This window comes from Galeopterus variegatus, unplaced genomic scaffold (genome assembly GCF_000696425.1).
Source record: "Galeopterus variegatus unplaced genomic scaffold, G_variegatus-3.0.2 Scaffold1506, whole genome shotgun sequence".
Taxonomy (NCBI): Eukaryota; Metazoa; Chordata; class Mammalia; order Dermoptera; family Cynocephalidae; genus Galeopterus; species Galeopterus variegatus.
Window position 1 is genome coordinate 264,290 of NW_007727617.1, and position 21,481 is coordinate 285,770.

Genomic DNA, 21,481 nt, shown 5'->3' on the forward strand with positions numbered 1-21,481 from the left:
TGCAGGAAACCCCCCCCCCCCCACTTAGGAAAGCACAGCAGATTCAGGTGAGGGAAGGGGACATTCTAGGGGGGAACTTGAGTCTGTTCTTTACCCCAAATGGAAGCCACTCACCCACTTTGGGTGGTCACACAAATTCCAGCCCCAAATTCCCTGGTACACAGCTGGATCTGAGTCCAAAGACATCCCCCTCCCTCATTCACACGCTGTCTCAACCCCTCCTGTGTGACTTGGAGCCGCTGTCTCAGCCTCTCTGGGCCTCTAAAACAAGAACCATCCTCCTGCCCAGGGCTGCCCCTGGGGGTGTTAGGAGGCTCAGATGTGCTAATTCCCATGAAAGGTCTTTGTAGGCTATAAAAAGCTCTAGATTAAAATTGGAAGGTATTATGATTATAATCAGTTACGCAGAAAAACTGAGCTGTTGGCGAAGTGGGCCCGGCCTTCAGAGGCTGATCCTGAGGAAGACAACTAGTCAATGGCACACGGGGGCTCTGTGGTGATTATCCATGGCTTGTCCCTCTAGGATGAGGTAGCCAGAAAGTCAGACACACAGGTGGTGCTGCCTATGTCTGGAATAGCAATGTCAGAACTGGGGCACCCGTTTCTAGGTTGTTCCTGGCTGGTTACCCTGCCAGCCACATGCTAATCAGCATGGAGCCTTGTTTGTCCTATTGGCAGCTCCCAAAAAGAGAAAATTGGACACAGATGCTTCCCAGCCCCCATGAAGATGACTCTCAATTGTCCAGCTTCATACAGCGGCCACACCCCGGGCAGGGCAGGAAACATAACTTCTGCCCTGCTCTCATTTATACATGTATGACCTTGTCAAATAATTGATAGCTTTTGGCTCAGTATATGAGCATATAGTTGATTTTTTTTAATACCCCAAAGCAAAATTTATTTGTAAGGCACTGAAGAAAGCCTCCTGTCCCTTTTATGCCGGGAGCCTTCGGAAGAGAAGTGAAATTGTGTATTCACTGTTAAAAAAAAGAAAAAAAAGCCCCAGCTTATACAATTTTAACAATAGAAAAATGATCTTTGTGCTTCGGTGCGTGGATGCTTAGAGGAAAACAGGCAGTCTGCTCAGGTGGCTGGTGAATTACAAATGAGCGGTTCGCCTTTGTTTTGAGTGACAAGCAATTTAAATGCAGTCTTATGTGGAAGCCTGGAAATCTTTTTCCCCAGAAGAGAGGAGGAGAGGAAATGGGGGGGCGGGGAGAGAAAAAGAAAAAGCTTCCTTTTCGAATTGAAAGATTATATGAGAGTTGCCACTGAGTGGAGGTGAGAAGTTAGAACTTCATTTGATAATTATAAAATCAGTAGTTGGTGTTTAAAGGTAATTGATGATTATACTGTTGCTAACGGCAGGACTGCCCGCCTTTGCTTGTGGGACATTTCATTTTTGCGCTGCTTATGGAGCAGCACTCACCGTGTCTCGGGGAGCCTGACATAAATGCATTTGGGGACCTGCATTATGTTGGATAAAAGTGTTCTTAATGCCAACGTTTGAAAACACTTTGCTCTGTGCCTAATTTTTAGCCTGGGAATAATTACAAATGTTAGAATAAAATTGCATGGTGTTTCTCTCGCCGCCTAGTTCTCCCGACAGTCACCCTCAGTCACAGCCTGGGAGGTGGGCTGCTGCTGCTTCTTGCACCGGCCTCACTCAAATCCCAGTGAAGTGAGGAGTCTGTGTGCATGGAGGAGAGTGTCTGTCTCTCTGCCTGGGTGAATTAGAATCAACGTACAACTGACTTAGTAGGGGCCTTAAACCTGTAGCCCAGCTCCTTCACTTTACAGATTGGGGAAACAGGCTCAGAAAGTAGGAGTGACTTGCCCAAGGTGAACAGGAATGCCCCCCCACAACCCAGAGCCCAGGACTCTTCTCTCCTAGGTCCAGCTGCTGTTTCCTACCCTGCTACTGGCTTCCCCAAGATGAGTGCTGGGGACCCCTGGGGCAGACCCTGGGCTGTTGCCCCCTCCCCACCATGGCTTACTCCACCAGGGGCTTGCAAGAGATCTCCACAGAGCAGTCAAGATTTGGGCTTGGTTTGGGCTACTTGGAGGGGTCATTTTCCACCATCCTTCTGGCCTCAGGGTTTTATTTGTTTGCAGTTTGAAAGGATCAGCCTCTCAAACTCCTTCCCTATTGCCTTTGTTGGTTTCTTCATTCAGTGAATGTTGAGGTAGGGCCCACTGCGTGCCCAGCCCTGGCCTGGACTTTGAGGGAGGAAAACATCACAGCAGTAGCCATCCAAGATCATCTAGTTGTTCAGGCCCTGAGCCATGAGTCATCCTTGAGTCCTGTCTTCTCATGCCCCCACATCCAGTCTGTGTTCCCGAGGAGCAAATCCTATACTTGACCTTCAGAATCAATCAAGAAGCCAAGCACCTCTCCCAGGTGGCCTCCACTGCCACCACCCTGCTGTGAACCTTCGTTGTTGATTGCCTGGACCATTGCAGTAGTTTGGACTATTTGGAGGGGTCATTCTCCACCATCCTTCTTGAACAACTAGATGATCTTAAATGGCCACCTCCCTGGTCTCCCTGCTTCCACCCCAGCCCCCCTCAGTCCATTCTCCACACAACAATAAGAGGGAGCCTGTTAAAACGTGTCAGATCATGTGAATTTGATCTTCTCTGCTCAAAATCCTCCTGTGCCTCCTCATCCACCGGGAGAGAAAGCCCAAGTCCCCACAGTGGCCTACAAGGTCCTGCCCCTGCCCTTCACCTCCCTAACCTCCTCTCCCCCTCTTCCCCTTCACTCACCTTCTCCTACCACACTGGCCTCTTTGCTGTTGCCCAGACAAGCCAAACACACCCCTGCCCCAGGGCCTTTGCACCTGCTATTCTCTCTGCCTGGAATATTCTTCCCCCACATCTCCCCATGACTGACTCTTTCCCCTTCTGCGAGTCAGCTCAACTGTCTTGTTCTCCCCAGGCTTCCTGGCCCCACTGTGCAGCACACACCCCCTGCCTTGGACTCTTCTCTCCCCTCACTGCTTCATTCTCCCCCCACCCCTTGCACTTGATCACTTTCCCACATTCTGAATCATGATTTGTTTCATTGCCTGCCTCTGCTTCTAGACATGTTAGCTCCACAAGGGTAGGTGTTTGGGTCAGTCTTGCTTGGTGCTAAGTACCTAGAACAGCCCCTGTCCCTAGGAAATGCTCAGTCAATGTCTGCTGAGAAAATGAACGTGTTGGACATTGCAATGTGCCAGGGCACTGTCTGTACATTTTGCATGCATCGCTTTATTTAAATTTTTTTCTGTGCCAGTCTCTGCCCTCTAGATGCTCACAGTCTAGTTGAGGAAATGGAACAATATCCAGATAAAAAGTTAGCATCAGTATGGGCTTGTCATCATTGGACGCTGACTGATGATGCCCGGTGTTCAGAGGAAGTTGGAATGCTCTCAATATGGATAAGCACAAACACTTCCTTTAAGTAAAACACAATGGCTGGTTAGCTCAGTTGGTTAGAGCATGGTGCTGATAACACCAAGGCCCAGGGTTCCGTCCCTGTACTAGTCAGCTGCCCCGCCGCACAAAAAAAATCACAAGCACAAATCGGAACACCTGGTGCTTTTCCAGACATCTCTAAGGATCCGTAAGTGCTTGGTCACTGGGGAAGGGGGCAGGATGATCCCCTGGGAAATGCACATAGTAGGTGCTCAGTAAATGCCACCTGCTGCTATTGTAGTTACTGTGCTCCTCCTGGAGCCCATCACCATTGCAGGTTGAGGTGTTTGGGGGAGAATCTGGGAGCCGGGCCTGCACCCCAGGAGAGAGAACCACAGAGCTTAGCTCTGAATTAGTGACTTACACCTGAGAGTTCAAAATGAATTAATGACATACACCCAAGAATTCAAAATGAATTAGTGATTAACACCTGAGAATTCAAAAATGACTTAGTGATTTACGCCTGAGAGTTCAAAATGAATTAGTGACTTACACCTGAGAATTCAAAAGTGAGTTAGTGATTTACACCTGAGGATCCAACATGATTTAATGATTTATACCTGAGAATTCAAAATGAATTAGTCGTTTACACCTGAGAGTTCAAAATGAATTAGTGATTCACTCCTGAGAATTCAAAACCATGACAGATGGCCAAATATGTTAATTTTATTCCATCCAGTCAGTCTCTAGAACCAGTTGGTGCTGGCTCCTTAGCCACAGCTGAGATGGGCCCTCTCTGGGACCCCCAGTTGACCCTCTAGAAGGCCCTATTTGGTGGAAGCCTTGAGAGCCCAGGTCAACAACAGCTACCAAAAACAAGAGTCAAACTCTTATTTCTTATTTAAGCCCTGACATGAAATTGTAACTTTCATTTGCACAGCCACATTTAAGGCAGAGAGAGCGTCAGCACTTGCCTAGGAATGGGCCCCCCGTGGACGCACTCTGTGAAGCAGCCAGAGTCAGTCCTGCCTGCTCTCCTGGCCTCCCAGTCCCCTGACTGCCTGGTGCCTCCAGCTTTTTCAGTTATTCCAGCTCCTTCCACAAGCCGCTACTCCTCTGCCCCCGTGCTGATTGGGGGTTAGAAGCATCTCCTTTGGAGTCAGACTACGCTGGGTTCAAGTCCCACCTCCCGAAGCAGTGGCCTCTGCCCTCCTGTGCCTTGACATCTTCATCTGTTAAATGGGAGAGTAACACCTCCCCCCGCCCACCAGGGTTGTGAGGATTAGATGAGTTAATACATGCTCGGAGTTTAGCACAGTACCTGGCACAGAGTCAGTGCTCAGTGGTCATGGTTATTATTGATACTGATAATTCTCACATCAGCCAAACTATGTAGTTGTTATCTCCATTTTACAGGTGGTAGAAAATGAGACTGTTACTGCAGGTGGAGTATCCCTTATCTGAAATGCTAGGGACAAGACATGTTTTGGATTTCAGATTTTGGAATATTTACAGTACACCAATTGAGCATCCCTAATCTAAAAATCCAAAATCCAAAATGCTGCAATGAACATTTCCTTTGAGCATCATGTTGGCACTCAAAAAGTTTCAGATTTTGGAGCACTTTGGATTTTAGATTTTCAGATTAGGGATGCTCAACCTGTATAAAGAAAAGAGATCTATCACGTAGACTCTCAGAGGGTGAACTTACTTCTGGATAGTATAGCTGAACCTCCCCATGTGCAGGTCTTCCTGAGTACCTTCACAGCCTCACAGATAGATGGGCATGGACTTGGATGCCTCCCCTAATGGGAAGCTCACTACCTCATAAGGTAGCCCATTTTGAGAGCCTCCCTGAAATTTCCACCCTCCTCACCTCTGGCCCACCCCCATCTCTGGAATCATTACTGCCCGCATGTGTCTATTCCTCTTAACACAATAGCCAGAAAGATCTTCAGCTGATCGTGGGCTGCTCCTGTGATGTGTCCCCACGTCTGCTCCATTCTCTTGACTGAATGCGCCCCATGCCCCTCCCATCTTCAGCTCCCAGCATGTCCTGCATCAGGAATTGACTCCTCATTATCTCTCAAGTCCGTTCTTTTCTTCCTCTCTCCAGCACCAACATGGACATGGGCATCATCGCCTCCCACTCACAGCCCTCATGACCCCTCTGCGGTCACCCTTTCCCCTTCCCTCTGGTACACGCACCCTGCCTCATGGCATCCAGGGTTTCTTATCGCTGCTGTCCACACAGCCCACAGCCCCCTGCCCGCCGAGCCCCCTCACTCTCTGGTCCTGCCCCCTGCCCCCTGCCGACTATGGCCTCCTTCTCTGTGCCTCCCCTCATTCCTCTTGCCCCTCTTTGCTCTCTGTGTGCCCCCAGTCCCCCATCTGCATGCCCCAGAGGGAGAGCCATCCCGCAGAGGGCCCACCTACTGGGCTCGCTCCTTTCCTCCTCCCCAGACCTCACTCCTTGTGCCTCCTCTCATCTGCTCAGAGGTGCTAATTCCAAGATCCTCTGAACACCTGCCTCCTCTTGATTGCCCACCAGACTTCATTTCTTCCAGAATTCCTGCCACATCAGATCCCCCCACCCCATTTTTCAGAACCACCACACCCCACCCTCCCCAGAGCCCAGGACCCAGTGGTAGAGGGAAGCTGTTCTCAAAGTGTGTTCCATGGAACCCTGGCGTCCATGTTCATTCCCTGAACAACAAATTCTGTGGCCAGATGCATTTGGGAAAATGCTGGGTTAAATCGCACTGAAGAGGACTTTTTCCTGCAGATATTGTCAGAGCATTCAGTGTGCTCATATATTTTGCACATGTCCGCAGAGAGTGTGCAGACTCAATCACAAGTCCACCACTTTACACCCACAGCACCCTGAGAAGCACTGGTTCCAACTGCAAGTCTGAGCTCTGGCGTGAGAGACATCTGGTCACTGATCCCACCTCTGCCATTAACTGGATTTCTCATCTTGGCCAAGTGACTTAGCTTCCCTGGACTCAGTTTCTTCCTCTGTAGAATGAGGGTAATAGTAGAGGTGTTGGGGGGATTTTGAAGATAAAGTGCTGTGTTAGTCCATTTCTGTTGCTGATAACAGAGTACCTGATACTGGGTCATTTATAAAGAAATGAAATTTATTTCTTGCAGTTTCGGAGGCTGGGAAGTCCAAGGTCCAGGGGGCATTTCTGGTGAGGGCTTTCTTCTTGGTGGTGACTTTTTTTTCTTTAATTTTTATTTGTGACTGGCTCATATGGGGATCGGAACCCTTGACCTAGGTGTTATCAGCACCATGCTTTAACCAAGTAAGCTAATCAGCCAGCCCTTGGTGGTAACTATCTACAGTGACGCCAGGTGTCCATGGTGAAAATGACCTTATTAGAAAGAGAGCTGACCTTCTCACTCGCTCTCCTTATAAAGCCATCAGAACCACACCCTTTACTTCATGAAAGGATCAATCCATTCACAAGGGCACAGTCCTCACGATCCAACCACCTCTCAAAGGCCCCACCTTTCAAATACCATAATTGGATTTCCCACCCACTTAACACTGTTACAACGGAGATCAAGTTTCCAATACATGAACTTTTGGGGGACACATTTGATCCACAGCAAGCACTGAGTACAGAGTAAGGGTTTGGTTTCCAGCAGCTCTGACCATTCATTGTAAAGAGCTTGGCACTTTACAATGTACGTATTGAGGAGCAGTCCTCAATAGCTAGTAGTAGATGTTGTCACTGCTGCCTCAGACACCTTGCAGAAGCTCAGTCTCGGGGGGCCCCAAGTTTTCTGTTTTTAACCACCTGACAGATAAGAGCGAGGCAGCTAGAGTAGGCTCTTGCCTCTCCTCTGGTTCTACACCTGGTATGTTCATACTGAAGGGACCAAACACATTTTCACCCTTATATCACAGCGGGCCACGTAAATGCCGTGTGCTCATCAGACGCTGAGCTGTTTCTCGTGGTGACCTTCTTGAGGGAGCCTGTAGCTGGCCGCCACCTCCTCCTCCTCCTTCCCCATATGGCCTTCAAAGATCTGCCTGTCACAGCCGAATCTGTCATTCTGGACACTTTTCTGCCACCTTCTGCATGATAGGGCACAGCCATGAGGCTGAAATACATGGCCTTTTATTTAACATGGCCTTTTATTTATGCCGAGCTCCACCTGTTCTGGGTGCATGGGTGGAACATGTGAGAGTTGCAGCCCTTGGAAAAGACATCCTACATGGTTAGAAAAAGAAATATCTGACTTATTAGAAAGCTTTTGCCAACTTCCACAGGACTCTTTGCTACATGTGAGCTCATTCTGCCCCAACAGCTTCATAGGCAAGTAGAAGTTATTCTTCCCACTTAATGGATGAACAAACTGAGACTGAGAGATGCTTGGTCACATTAGGCCCAATACTGGGTCTGACGCCATCTGGAATTTCAGGACCTGGTAGTCTAGAAACAGACAGGGTCATTGCTCTGAAACAAGACTGAATGAGGCAGGACATCCGAACTGCTACTGTCTTAAGAGTCATATTTACCATGGGAAGTCCTAAACATAAAATGATTCACACTGAGTGCCATTCCAGGATGTTTTTTGATCTCTGCTTTTGAAAATATTGTCCAACTGTTAGATGAACCTCTAAAGCAGGGATCAGTGAGCTTTTTTCTGTAAGGGGCCAGTCGGTAAATATTTTTAACTTTGCAGACTACCGGGTCGCTGTCACAACTACACAACTCTGTCTTTGTAATGAAAGCAGCCATAGGCAATACATAAAAGAACGGCTGTGCTGTGTTCCAATAAAACTTTATTTACACAAACAGGTGAAGGGCAAGATTTGGTCCAAGGGCCACAGTTTGCCAACCCTTGATCGATCACATCAACACTGTACAGTAAAAATAGAATGCAAGCCACACAAGTAATTAAAAATTTTCTAGTGGCTACATTTTAAAAAGTAATAAGCAGGTGAATTTAATTTTAATAATATCTTTTAACCTAATATGTCCATATCATTATCATTTCAACATATAATCAATATAAAAATTACTGGGATATTTGACACTCCTTTTTTCATTCTAAGACTCAGAAATCCTGTATTTTAAACATACAGGCCATCTCAGTTTGCAATAATCCCATTTCAAGTGCTCAGCAGCACATGCACCAGTGGCTGCCATACTGGATGTCTCAGCTCTAGTGGGGAAGACCGACATTATAAGGAGACAGTCAGAGATAAATAGTGTGCCAGTACAAACTGAAGAGCACGATGAAGGGAAAGTAGGGGGTGTTGTGGGTAGAGAAAGGGAAACATCAAAGGAATCTTCTGGCACTTGCCCCACCCCTGCTCAGAATTCCCTCTTAGAAGTCAGTGGAACATTCTTATGCTTTACCCCAAACCCCAGCCACCCCACTTGCTCAGCACGGACGACTGTAAATGGAGCATTCAGACTTTCTTTTTTTTTTTTTTCCTTTTTGTCTTTTTTCGTGACCGGCAACGGATCGCAACCCTCAGTGTCGCACCCATACTGGACCGGGACCGGCAACGGGATCGCAACCCTCGGTGTTGCGCCCACACCTCGCTCAGCCAGTGAGCAGCCGGTCTGTACGTGGGATCCGAACCCTCGGCAGGAGCGCCGCCACGCTCCCAAGCGGCGCACTGTAGCAGTGTGCCACCGGGCCGGCCCAGCATTCAGACTTTCTGCTGAGGATCTTTGATAATTCTCCACCTAGGGATTGCAAAATGAATTGGTTTTTTTGTTTGTTTTTTTGACGGCTGGCCAGTAAGAGGAACCATACCCTTGACCTTGGTGTTGTCAGCACCACTCTCTCGCAGGTGAGTTAACTGGCCAGCCCTGAATTGCTTTTGTTTCCTGTGGTCTTCTTGGCGCCAGGTCAGAAGCAGAGCAACCGCTAACCTATTGCATCCATAGATGACTTGAGGGGCAGCAACGTCCACATGGGGTCCGAATGACTGGTCCCACCAGCTGGGACAGTTTTCTATCCAGGATAAAAGGGAGTAGTCATCTGGATTCAGAAGAGCAATTTGAACCCCCAGATCTGGTGTGAATAATGGCACTGCCTGGGTGACCTTGGTCAAGTTACTTAACCTCACTGAGCCTTGGTTTTCCTCATCTGTACAATGGGGATAATGGCAGCAGCGATTTGGTGATTGGTGTGTCCATTGACATAGATGATCGTGAATAATCAGAGCATCTGGAACATGCTAAATGTTAAATTCATATTTATTATTATTACTATTATCACGATTATTAGCCCATCAGAAATGTCCCCCAAATTATGAATTAATTACTCCATCTTCACTCTGCTGACAGGAGACCCCAGCGTTTGCACCTCTCTCCGTGTTGTGGCTCCTCTTGGGCGTAACTGTGTCTCCCACTCAACCGTGAGTCCCCAGAGCAAAAACTGTATCTTATCCGTCTCAGCAAGAATAAAAATCTGTCCATACTTGGTGATTTTTTCCTTTGACTAGATTCTAGAACGTTCTACCCTCCCCCAGCCCCTGACCATCTTCCCCTTCTTGGGGAGACAATTCCTAATGTTCCACCATCAAACTGGGTCAGCCTCCCACAACTTACTCTCAAGGCCGCCTGTACTTTTCCTTCCAAGCATTTAGCACTTGTAATTAATGAATTATCTGGGGAATCCCCCTTAGTGTTGGTCTCCCCACCGGACTGTAAGTCCCATAAGGGTGGGGCCTGAGTCTGCGTTATTCGTTGTTGCGTTCTCAGCCCACAGTGTTTGGCACATAGTAGGTGCCCAGGAAATGTTTGTTGAGTGAATGAGAGACTGTCATTCACTCTGAAAGGTGAGAGACTAGGGATGTTCTCAGAATAACAATGAGAGAAACTAAGGAGCTTTTTTGTAACTGACCTTTTTTTAATCACTTGTTCAACATCCACCATACATTTCTCTTCGCCTCTTGTAAATTACGAATTCTGTATGGGCCTTGTAAAATCTTCAGACTGTGCTATCTAATAGAAATATAATGTGATCCTCAGATGTAATTTTACATTTTCTAGTAGGGACATTTTAAAAAAGTAAAAAGTGCGCTGGCCAGTTAACTCAGTTATTAGAGCACAGTATCATAACACCAAGGTCAAGAGTTCAGATCACCTTACTGGCCAGCCACCAAAAACAAAAATAAGAAAGTAGAAAGTGATTTCATGTTATCACTTCGATATGTAATCAACATAAAAATGTTGATGAGCTATTGTACTTTTTTTTTTTTTAGTGCAAAGTCTTCAAAATTACACTCATAGCACACCTTGTTTTGGATTCACCACACTTCAAGTACTCAGTAGCCATGCATGGTTCACACCTGCCATATTGAACCGCCATGGTTTTCAGATTCTTCTTCCCAAAGTGCACTGCTGTGCATGGGGAGGCAGGGCCTTTCTCAGGGGGTCTTTGTAAGACACCAAAGACAAGCACAGTCGAGGTCATCACCCAGCACTGGGCATAACCCATCCTGGTACCAGACAAGAAGGAGGGGATTGATCATATCTAGAGGTAACATATCAGCGTGGGGCCAAGTGCACGCCAGTTTTTCAAAGGGCTTTCCATGTGTTAAATCATTTGATTCTTCCAACGCCCCCTTTAAGGGAGGATGTTGTATTATTATCCTCAGTTTGGTGCAGGGATTTAACTGGCATTCCCAAGGACACCCAGCTAGTGAGTGTGGAGCTGGGATGTGAACCCAGGCAGCCTAGCTCCAGGGCCTGTGCCTTGGTTGGCTGCGTCTGTGAGCAGACTGTCTCAGAAATGGCTCCTGCCGATGGGGATTAAAGGTGAGACTCCAGGATGATGTCACAGTCAGGACCTAGCACTGGTGCAACCCACTTGGATTTGTTCGTCCAACAAATGATGTCAGACACATACTGTGTGCCAGACAGCACTCTCGCAGAGCTTACTTTAAGGGGAGGAAGTTGATCGCAGATACACCCCTTTCTCTTTCAATGGCATCCTAAGATTTATAAGAAAAGCCTGACTGATAGAGGGAGATGGACACGTAGATGCTCCAAGTAGATTATCACTTAGGAAGTTGGTGCCAAGGGAAAGGTAGGTGAGTGCCTGGGAGAAAAAGGCTCATTCCAGTCCAAAGTGGGACACCAGCCCAGAGTTTCCTTGCAGATGTAGGGATGGTGGCCTATGGGTTCCAGGAGCTTGCTCCAGACATACACCAGGGGAGGCCCAGGACTCTTCCAATGGGACCGGCCACCAAGAGCCAGGATCAAGGCAGCTATGAGGGTGGTGCTCTGGAATTCATAACCTGGAGCAGAGGGGCGAGATGGTGCTGAGCCCTCCTTTGAGAAACATACATCCACACGTCACAGGATGGCATTTGTCTTGCCCATAAGCAGCTCATGAAGTCTCATTGGCAGAACAAGAAAGATCCATGAGCGAGAGAATGATCGCATGAATGTAGCACTTCACTGCTGGGTTATCCCACTCTTCATTTATTCATTCAGTCAAGAAGCATTTATTGAGCACCTTCAGTATACCAGGAACTGTTTCACATAACTGTTACCATCTGGCATTTGCTGAAGCTGTTCGATGTATTACAAGAACTTTAACAATTTCCCTGTAATTTTCAGTGAAAGAAATATTCCCCAGATGTGCCCCGCTTCCTCCCAAACGTGGCTCATGTTTGAACTTCCAGCATTGCCTTTAATACAAGAAGAAGAATAGCTGTTAATATGTAACCTACTGTGTGCTGGGCCCTGTGCTCAGCACTTACATGCAGCTTCATTTAATCCCCGCTACAGGCCTAGGGGTAGGTTCTATTATTTACCACCATTTTACAGATGAGGAAACTGGGGATCAGAGAGGGACAGTGACTTGCCCAAGGTCACAAAGTGGAGCTGGGCTTTGAACCCAGGTTTTCTAACTCCAGAGCCCATACTTTTAACCTTCATTTTGCCTCCCTCCCCCATCCCATGTTGGCACAGGTAGATAATGATCAAATTTGCTTGCAGACTTGGATGCCATGGTTACACGTGATTCTTTCTCTTATTGTTTCCAAAGGTGGTGGCCCTTAGTAAGAGAAGTCAGGAGGCGGAGGCCGCTTTTCTGAGTGTTTACAAGCAGTTAATTGAAGCACCAGGTAAGAAACACTTGGGCTGTATAGCTGAATAATTAACAATAAGAAACTGCCCTTAGGACTGTTACACGGAGACTTCATTGTGGTGGGATCTGGGGATAGGCCTGGACTCTTGGGTTAGGCCAGTCCCTTCATGGGGGTGGGGGAGTGTACACCTAGTCTGGTGTGACATGTCCCCACGTGGCTCCCTCCTTCTTCCCCCACCACCTTCTAATGTCAGCCAGGCTGTCGCTTTGGGAGTTCCTGGCAAGATACCCACCTGGACCTTCTTGGGGAGCTGGGCATCTTGCCCACCGGAACCCCCATCCCATTGCCACAGGGGACAGAAGGTGCCCCGTGCTCTCTTCCAGCAGGTGGTAATGAGCAAAGATCAGAATAGCACAGCCAACCCCAAAAACTTGATGTTCAGACCCAAAAGAGCACATGTTGTAGGATTCCATTTACAGAAAATATGAAAAGAGGAAAAAATTAATCTGTTAGCACTATTTACAAAAACCGAAAGGGGGAAACAACTCACATGTCCATCAGTGTATGTATGGATAGACAAAATGTGGTCTATCCATACACGGGCATTGTATTCAGCCGTGAAAAGGAATGAAGCTGTAATACATGCTGCACTGGAGATGGACCTCAAAAACGTGATGCTAGTGAAAGAAGCCAGACAGAAAAGCCACATATTATATGATTCCACTTACATGAAATGTCCAAGTAGGCAAATCCTTAGAGACAGAAAGTAGATTGGTGTTTATGAGGGGCTGATAAAAGAGGGACTGGGCAGCAACTGCTTAATGGGTATGGGGTTTCCTTTGGGGGTGCTGAAAATGTTCTGGAACTAGGTAGAAGCAGTGGTTGCAGAGCATCATGAATGTACTAGATGCCACCGAATTGTTCACTTTGATACATTTTTTGTGAATTTCACCTTAACTGAAAAAAAGAAAATAACTTGTACTGTTGGAAGTCAAGACATTGTATTCCCCTGGAGGGGCAAGAGTTCCTGGGAGGGGCTTCTCCAGGCTGGGATGCTGTCTCTTGTTGTCGGTCTGGGTTACAGAGGTGTGATCAGTTTGAGAACATTCAGCTGTACACTTAGGACATATAGGTATGTCATACATTTATAAAAAGTTTCTTTTTTTAAATGGCCCATCCTCTGCCACCTTCTCATTTATTGACCCAGAAACAGAAGTCTAGAAATGTGGCATGATTTGTTTAATTATGGTGGGACCAGGAGGAGACCCTGCTGTGCTAGCTCCCTCCACCCAGACAGCCCCTCAGTCCTTTCCTGGACCTTCTACACAGTCTCAGGAATCAGGGTATTTGGGGCTGGGGGCTCATGAAGTGGAAAATGAGATCCCACCATGAGCCATGAGACTGCAAAGCCCAAACCGTGGAGAACACAGCGTCGTTTATATTTGAAGTCAAGGTCGTTTGTGGAATCTTTGGGGCGGGAATGTCCTTGTTCCATCTGTCTTGGGCAGCTGGGGTGGGTTGAATAGTGTGGCCCCCAAAATTCATGTCGACTTGGAACCTCAGAATGTCGTTTATATTTGAAGTCAAGGTCGTTTGTGGAATCTTTGGGGCGGGAATGTCCTTGTTCCATCTGTCTTAGGCAGCTGGGGTGGGTTGAATAGTGTGGCCCCCAAAATTCATGTCGACTTGGAACCTCAGAATGTGACCTTATTTGAAAATAGGGTCTTTGCAGATGTCGTTAGTTAAGGATCTTGAGATGAGATCATCCTGGATTTAGGGTGAGCTCTAAATCCAATGACTTGTGTCCTTATAAGGAGAGGAAAGGACACAGAGAGACACACTCAGGAAGGCCATGTGACAACAGAGGCAGAAATGGGAGTGATGCAGGTACAGCCAAGGACACCGGCCACCGTGAGAAGCTGGAAGAGGCAAGGAAGGGTCCTCCCCAGAACCTTCAGAGGGAGCATGGCCCTGCCAACACCTTGAGTTTGGACTTGAGCTCCCAGAACTGCGAGAGAATAAGTTTTTGTTGTTTTAAGGCCCCTAGTTGGTGGAGCTTTGCTACAACAGCCCTGGAAGACTAATCCAGTGATGCTGAGGAAACTACACTCTGAAAACACCCGGGCTGGATGAGGAGGGAGGTCTTCCAGCCTATTGCTACTCAAAATGTGGTCCATGGACCAGCAGCACTGGCCTCATCTGCAAGTTGGCTAGAAATGCAGAATCACAGGCCCCATCCTTGGCCCACTGAATTAGCTTCTGCGTCTTAACAAGCTCCCCCAGAAATCTATGAGCACGTTAAAGTTTGAGAAGCCTGGCCTGGTGTAGAAATTGCATTTGTTCTACAATCTGCATATGACAAACCCTGTGGGAACAGGCCCTACCTGCTCCCTTCCCCAGAGCACAAAGAGGTTGAGTTTAATGTTTGAGGTCTCACAGCCAGGGAGAGATGGGACTTAGGTCTTGGCACATTCAACAGATATTTCTAGAATATCTGCTCCATGTCATAGTCTGGCTACACATGGGAGGCTGTGTTAGTTTCCTAGGGCTACTGTAACAAACCATTACAACCCTGGTGGCTTAAAACGACAGATACTTATTCTCCCACAGTTCTGGAGGCCAGAAGTCCAAGATTGAGGTGTCAGCAGGGCCATGCTTTCTCTGAAGGCTCTAGGGGAGAATCCTTCCTTGCCTCTTCCAACGTCTGGTGGCTCCAGGTGTCCCTTGGCTTGTAGCTACATCACTCCAGTCTCTGCCTGTGTTGTCGCATAGCCTTCTCTGTGTCTCTGTCTCAAATCTCCCTCCCATTTCTCTTATAAGGACACTTGTCATTGGACTTAGGGCCCACCTGGATAATCCAGGATGATTTCATCCCAAGATCCTTAACTTAATTATATCTGCAAAGACGCTTTTCAAATAAAGTCACGCTTACAGGCTCCAGGGTTCAGGATGCAGATGTATTTGGGAGGAACAACATTCAGCCTACTGCACAGGCTCTTCTGCCTGGTCCTGCGCTTGGCCCTGATCTGCTCTCGCAGGAACACAGAGCAGCCATATGGGTTTTCTCAGCGATGAATGCTTTTGCTGCGGCAATGGCAGGAGCCAGACAGCATAGCCCCACGGGCTCTGTGTTCAAGGCTGAGGCGGGCCATGTGTGTCTGTAGCCCAGGTCCCTATTACCCTCACTGAAGACCACACCACATACATGGGCAAGAGGCTGATAGCACCGTTCCTTGCAGTCGTTTTCTGTCTGTCTCCACTGTCATTGGTGGTATCTGGAAAATTTTTGGAAAAATATGCCCTCTTATTTCCCTCCCTTTTCAATCCTTTGGATCATTTGTCAGTACAGACACTGGAGATGCATCCCAGGCAGGGATCCCTATGCTGGGCTCCTCCGTGGGGCCCCACAGTACCTTGCCTGTAGCACCAGGGTCAGCACTGAGATGGGCTTGTGCTTCCAGGCTCAGAGCAGATCCAGGTTTAAATCCTGCCTGTGCCACTTACTCGCTGGGTAACAGAAGACAAATTAATTCCCCTTCCTGAGCTTCAGTCTCTTCTTCTATAAATTGGGAATAATATTTGAACCTGCCTTATGCGGCTGTTAGGAGGCTTCCAGGTGCATGGCACACAGCAGGTACTTACTAAGTGTTAGCTACTCTCACCATTATCATATATGTGTGTGGCTTGCCTAGGAGATGTGAAGTGCTCCAAACCTGGGACTAAGACACACTAAATTTGTATACTCAGAACCCAGTATACAGGAGGCACCTAGTAATTGTTTGTTGAATAAATTAGAAATAAGACTCGGCTGCAGAAAAAAGAAGTGTTATTGGAGCAAAGAGATACTTTTTCAACTAGAGCCCTCTGCTCATCACGTTTATTTATTCAGACAGCATTTATTGAGTGCCTGCTGTGTGCACAGCACTCATTAGACACTGGAAACATAGCTGTGAGCTCACAGACCTAGACACGGGCCCAGCCCTCAGGAAGCTTGCATTCTGGTGGCGGGAGTGACAAGATCATTGCTCAAATAACCTGTCATTGCAAGTCTAGTGCTTGGCAGTGTGGATGGGCTGATAAAGGGAAAGAGTGAGAAGGAACTTACAGCCCCCCACTTGGAAACAAGACTTCATTTCTGGGGTTCGCTAGGCGACTCTTATCTTTTTGGAGACAGGACTGTTAAAACACAGTTACAGAGCCAGCTACAGAAGCTCCCGAGGCTGGTGCGGAGTTCTTTGGATTGTCCACATGCCTTCTCACCACTCTCCCCAACGCCTGGGAGCAGGGAGGTCATGCCAAGCCTGATGCTGACTTCATTGATTTCCCAGCTCTCCTCCCCAGAAATGGAGGGGCGGGGGACATGTCCCCAGCTGTCACTGAGCTGCAGAATGAGGAGCCTTAACTGATGGAGATGTACCATACAAACAGCCCCTTTAGGGCCTCTAATTCATTTTCGAGACATTTAAGAATAACAAAATGTTTTAATGATTTCTTAGGGGAATTAGGAAGACATATTTTTGTTCTCATTAAATTTTATTCTCAGACACAAGAACCAAATGTCAGATGTGGTTTTGGTGCTCCGAGTTTCCCTGTTCACTGTCCCCTCCTCCCACCCCGCCATCCTAAGCTCTTCCATAAAAATAACACTCCTGAAAAATTTGCCAGGATGCGCACTCTCTTGTTTTTATATTTCTTGACAGGCAAATTATTTGTCGAAATACTTCCCCCCACCCCCCGAAGCCACACAAGTCCTGATTCAACATTTTTGTTTTGAATGGCTGCTGCCAACACAAATCTTTGGCAGAGAATGCGATATAGCGTGATTGCTCAGCAAGTATTTTGATAAGTGTGCAGCCTGTATGTCTGTAATTACGAAAGAAAACCGTAAATCTTTTGGATATTGTTCACACAGATGTGGCGTGAAGTGAGAAAAAAAAGCAGTAAAACGTGTTAAAAGCATAATTAATGTCATTGTTGTGGAGGATGATTTGATTTAAACCTCTCTGACTTCTGCATTGGTGACGGCTGCTTTCTTTACCGTGCTCAGAGAGTCACTAGGTACCGACCCAAGCTTCAGAAAGCTAACTTGTTAACTCAGTGATTAGTTAAAAGAAAAAAACATAAAACCCAAAACAAGGAAAGAACAAACAAGAGGGCAGGCAGATGAATATTGCTGAAGAGATAAGAAGAGAGAGGTGAGTGCCCAAAAATGGTTTTCTCTGCTTTACTTTTTTTTTTTTTTTTAATCTGATGCAGGAGATTGCAACTCCTGACAGGTATTTCTCAGCTGCTTCTTTCAGGGGCAAGCACTTAGGTGCTCGGGCTGCAGCTCAGACATGCCTGGGTGGGACTCTCAGCTTGGTGTTTTTGGACCTGTGTGACCTTGGCCAGGGGCCTTAACCTCTCTGAACTCTGGTTTCGGTGTCTCTAGAAAAGGAATAATAAGAGAACAGACTCAGCAGTCTCTGTGAGGATCCAATATGCTGTGCATGAAAGCATTTAGCAGGGTTTAATAATCAGCAGCCCATTGACATCAGGGTATACAAGTCCCAAGAGTTGCAAGCGTCTGCTGTTGATTACACAAGACTCTGTCAATTGTCAAGGATGTCGGGGGGGCGGTGTAGGCAACACGGTTACTGAGTCTGTGGAATGGAAAAATGCTTTACAATGTTTACGGTTTTTAAACTTGTCTCCCCAATTATAAAAGTAGCATATGTACACTGTCAACTTCAGAAAATACAGAATAGAAGGGAGAGAAAACAACCTACTAGAAAAGCATCTTGTTTTTCTTTCTGATCTTTTCCTTGTGTTCTTTTTCAAAACAGTTGCTGATTCTACATGTACTGCATCCTTTACCCAACTCCAGCATCCGTGTTTCCCTGTGTGATAACAAATCCTGAGTAACTTTGGTTCGTGTGTCTAACAGTCCCATGCATGGCTGTATTTTACTGAACCCCTTGCCAACACTAGGCATTTAGGCTGCTTGGAAATGCATAGTTTATTGGTACTATGCTGTAGTTTTTTCTCCTTTTGATTTATATTGGGCTCCTTTATTTACTAGTTCCCTAAATGTCTTTTCATATGTTATGAACCATTCATGTTTGTTCTTTGTAAATTGCTGGTTTATGCATCCTTAGCCCATTTTTCTATCAGAGAGGGTTTTCTTATTGATTTGTAGACACTCTTTGTATATTAGACATATTAACCTTTGTCCTGGTATACATGTTCCATATCTTCTCCCCTAATTTGCCTTTTGTTTCTTAACCTTGTTTATAATGTCTCTTATATATGGTACATAGCAGGCATTCAAAAAATATTTGCAGGAAGTAGGGAATCTTACCAAATTTTTGCTTGATGGCTTCTGAATTCCATGTCCTATTTTTAAAAACCTTTCTTGCCTCAAGCTTATAATTTTTTGAGTAATTTTGTGATCTTAATTTTTAAATATTTAAATCTTTAAACCATATGAAATATATGTTGATGGAAGTAGTGAGGGAGGGTATCTAGCTTTGTTTTTGTCCCAAATGACTAGTTCTAGCGCCATCTAGTGGATAAGCCACCGTCAGAGATAGAAGAAATAACTGATTTTAGTTTAATTAGAAACTGTTGTCTCTGCTGCCCTCACCTCTTCTTCCTCCTTCCCCTTTTCCTTGCTTATGCCTCTGCTCAGTTAGTCCTGTAGGTGCTAGGGGAACACTGAAAGGAAACATAAAAGAGTATTTAACCCATAAGAAGGAAAGGCTTAACGATGTCAGATTTTCCTGAAGATGGCAGTTAACTTTAGAAGGCAATGTCCCTCCGTTTCCTGCCACACCTTCGCCCATGCCATGTCCTCTGCCAGGAACACCCTTTCTCCACAACCGCCTGTCTAAACTCTACTACTGCTACCGCTCAGGGTTGGAGAATGGATTAAATGAAAGCACCCAGCAGGTGCTCAGTAAAGGACTGTTCCCTTTGAGAAGGGAGATGAGGCATTTCAGCTGTGGCTTTTCAGTAGCCCATTCTCTAAGTACTTACTGTGTGCCAAGCCCTGTCAGAACTCAAGCGTGTGTCCAGCCCTGCCCTTGAGGACTTTCCGGTCTAGGGACAACATGACCCAAAGACAGACAACCAGAACACACAGCAGAAAAGAGGCTCTAAGGAAGGATGGCTGGTAGAGGAACCTCAGAGAGGGAGGCCTTTGAATTTGGTTTAAAGGGCTGAGGTGCCATCATGAGAGGACCATTTCTGAGGTATTTTCTGTGTGTCAGGCAGTGTGTTCAGCCCGTTACAGACACGAGCTCACTGATCCCACGAGCAGAAAAGAGGCTCTAAGGAAGGATGGCTGGTAGAGGAACCTCAGAGAGGGAGGCCTTTGAATTTGGTTTTAAGGGATGAGGTGCCATCATGAGAGGACAATTTCTGAGTATTTTCTGTGTGTCAGGCAGTGTGTTCAGCCCGTTACAGACACGAGCTCACTGATCCCACACATACACCCGTTTGGAGGTAGATTCCATCATCCTGCCCCACTGTGCAGCTGAGGAAGTGCAGGCTCAGAGAGGTCAAGACACCTGCCTAAAGTCACACAGCAGAGAAGTGGAGCCTGACTCTATCCCAGTTGCAGGATTAATTTAAAAATCAAAGGAATTTGGACAAAACCATTGGAGATTTGTGTTCTAAAAATAGTGAAAAACAGTTAAAGGGTCTTTGCTGCCAGCAGATTAGGAGGTTCCAGGCTGGGAGGATGAGGCCTTTGCTGAAATGCAAATATGTTGCCTGAGAAAGTACAAGTTAACCCTTCGCTAGCCAGGAACTCCTGGTCCTCCTGGCCCAGGGCTCCAAAGCCTGGACTTCAGGATGGGTATTTTTGTTAAAGAGAGGCAGTCACAGAGCTCCAAACCTAGGGGATGGAAGGAGAAGGAGCAGGACTCCAGACTGAAGGCCCCTCCTGCAAAGCCAGCCAATCCCCATTCTGCCATTTTGGTTCCTGTGTCACACTTGACTTCTCCAAGCCTCAGTTTCCCCACATGTAAAATGTGGATAATGATCTCTCCTAATCATGGGGCAACTGGACAGGTCAGTGAGCAACAGAGAACACTAAGCATGGTGCCTGACACAGAGTCATTGCCCCGTGCAATTCATTCAACAAATATTGAGCACCTATTGTTTGGCAGGCACTCTGCTCAACAACAGGAGCACAATGTTGCCCACAAAGACACCATCCCTGCCGTTCTGGAACTTTCTATGCAGCTCAGTATGTGGGAACTTTATTATAACAGACCTGGGTTTGAGTCCTAGCAACTCCCTGACTAAGTGGCCTTGAGTAACTGGCTATACCTCTCTGAGCCTCTATTTTCTCCTTCAGAAAAGCAAACTTACCTCCCAGTACCTCTGGGAGAATCAAGTGAGATGAAGAACATAAAGTCCTCAGCCGAGTGTCTGACACGTAGTAAATGCTGAGTAAACAGTGGCTGCTGCTATTATTGTTGTTGTTGTGGCTGTTTTTATTGTTGATGTTATCATTATTACCATCAATACCCAGCGCCAGGAAGGAAGACCCTCATTCCCAGCCCCTCTGTCCCTGCTCAAAGCAGGAGATCCCCAATTCAGGTGACCCTAGCAAAGGAGGGAAGGAAGGGGTGGACGGCCACGTGGCTTGCGGCTGTGTATAAGGGCTCCACACCCCATCTGCTGTCGACAAGTTGGATTAAAGGATCAAAGTTAGTCTCGCTGCCACCGTCAATAGCCTGAGCTTCCCACCCACACAGGCGCCTGCAGCCCAGGCCCAGATGGGAGAAGGCTTCTGTCTCAAAGATATTTTGGAGGGGCACACGCATACTTCTGCATATATGTGTTTCTAAACAGCCTCTCGGACAGGCTTTGCGGCTTCAGCTTTCCTAAAAAAGCTCTGAATGCCACTTGCCTTCAGATGGACATAGTGGGAGGATAAAGACATCTTTTCCTAGATTCCCCACCCTCCCACCCCCGATTTTTTTTTTTAAAACACCAACAGCGTCAGCTAGT

At 46.9% G+C, this 21,481-nt stretch overlaps 1 protein-coding gene across 1 annotated transcript in view; it reads left to right on the forward strand.

The window, feature by feature from the left end:
- Positions 1–21,481, forward strand: part of CUX2 (cut-like homeobox 2) — a 219,622-nt gene that overhangs the window by 141,866 nt on the left and 56,275 nt on the right. The window contains exon 4 of the mRNA XM_008577421.1: positions 12,436–12,514. Within this exon, the coding sequence (XP_008575643.1) occupies positions 12,436–12,514 (79 nt within the window). The remainder of the gene's footprint in view (positions 1–12,435; positions 12,515–21,481) is intronic.